The sequence below is a fragment of the Hippocampus comes genome, unplaced genomic scaffold, assembly GCF_001891065.2.
Source record: "Hippocampus comes isolate QL1 unplaced genomic scaffold, H_comes_QL1_v1.1 scaffold37, whole genome shotgun sequence".
Classification (NCBI taxonomy): Eukaryota; Metazoa; Chordata; class Actinopteri; order Syngnathiformes; family Syngnathidae; genus Hippocampus; species Hippocampus comes.
In genome coordinates, this window is record NW_017805535.1 from 252,489 (window position 1) to 253,871 (window position 1,383).

Genomic DNA, 1,383 nt, shown 5'->3' on the forward strand with positions numbered 1-1,383 from the left:
GTGTGTATATATATATATATATATATATTTTTTTTTTTTGAATTATCATCCAGCCCTATTTTTCATTCAACCAGCAAGTTTACTTTTCAATTTCAGAACGTCAAGGACTACAATTGGACCGTGAGTTTGGTTTTATTCAAGTGAACACAGGATCAATCGGGAATAATCAGTGGACAATCCTAAAACCCACAATAAGGACATCCTGTCGCAACAGCTGTGGTTCAATGCAGGTGAGCATTCTGAGAAGCAGGTCCATGATGGCTGAGGTCCCTATGTGTTTGATCATCAGGTCTACAAAGTCCTCCCTCTTCCGGAGAAACTCCACGATCTAAACACACAAAAAACATCACATTTGGCTGGGCCCCGACGCTCTGTCACAACACCCATCTCATCATTTTCCCAAATGCTCACCTGTTCAGGTTTGCGTCCTATAAGAATAGACAAGACCTTAGAGAAGAAGCTGGCCAGAAGTGGATTAAGAGGTGGCTGGTTCTGGAGAAAGCCGTACAATTTCACCAGCAGTTTTTCATCTTCCACTAATCTGTCGTTAATTTGGCTCACATCTGACGTGAGCAGCTCACATGATATGTTGGGATACCTGTTAAAAAAAAAGAAAGTTTAAAAAAAAACCAAACAAACAAACAAAACAATTTACAGGGTCCATTTTGACAGTAAAATAAGTCAAGAGCCATGCCCTGAAAACACACATAGCAAAGGCAAAAGTATGGAGTAAGGTTAAAAAAAATATCTGAACGTTTAGAACTGGTATGATAGAGCAGGAAATGAAATATATTAGATAAATGAAAACTATAAATAAAACAGACTTGGGCTCTGTTCAGACAAAAAAAAAAAGCACTGAAACAAATCCTAGCACATTCAGCATTTCATACAACCACACATCTATGGTTATATGACATGGCATGAGATGTGGGACATGACATAAGATGTCTTTTAGGCGAAGAAAAAAAAGTAGTGTGTTTCCGGTAACCCGACCGACCGAGAATTTCTACGTCGTAAAAAAACTTTACGGTCGGCATTTTTTTCAAACAACCCTCTACATTTTTGTGTAGAGGGTTTACATCAGTGCAAACTCTCGCGATATTCACGTTGAGCGCGTGCGTCGTTTGCCCTGTCGTCTGTCAACAACATTGAATCATGGCGGCGACCGCGATCGCCGACGACAGTTTAAACCGCGTTTTCTGTGTTACAGTCGCATGCTCGCACCGTAATGTTTAGAAAATAGCATCCATTGATTTATCGAAAAAATTCAGCGAACTATTTGATGAACACCTCGGGCCGAGTAAAAACCGAGGGTGGAGGAGGACGGCGGCGGAGGCGGCGGCGCGCCCCAGCCCCCCGAGTCCGGAGCGGGGAGAAAACTAA

The 1,383-nt window shown here is 41.9% G+C and overlaps 1 protein-coding gene across 7 annotated transcripts in view; it reads right to left on the reverse strand.

Annotated features, from left to right (window-relative positions):
* ppp6r3 (protein phosphatase 6, regulatory subunit 3) overlaps positions 1-1,383 on the reverse strand; it is a 61,498-nt gene that overhangs the window by 40,964 nt on the left and 19,151 nt on the right. For all 7 annotated transcript variants that reach the window (XM_019878160.1, XM_019878163.1, XM_019878157.1 and 4 more), the window contains 2 exons: positions 412-598; positions 191-328 (listed from right to left, as the gene is read on the reverse strand). In XM_019878160.1, the coding sequence (XP_019733719.1) occupies positions 191-328; positions 412-598 (325 nt within the window). The remainder of the gene's footprint in view (positions 1-190; positions 329-411; positions 599-1,383) is intronic.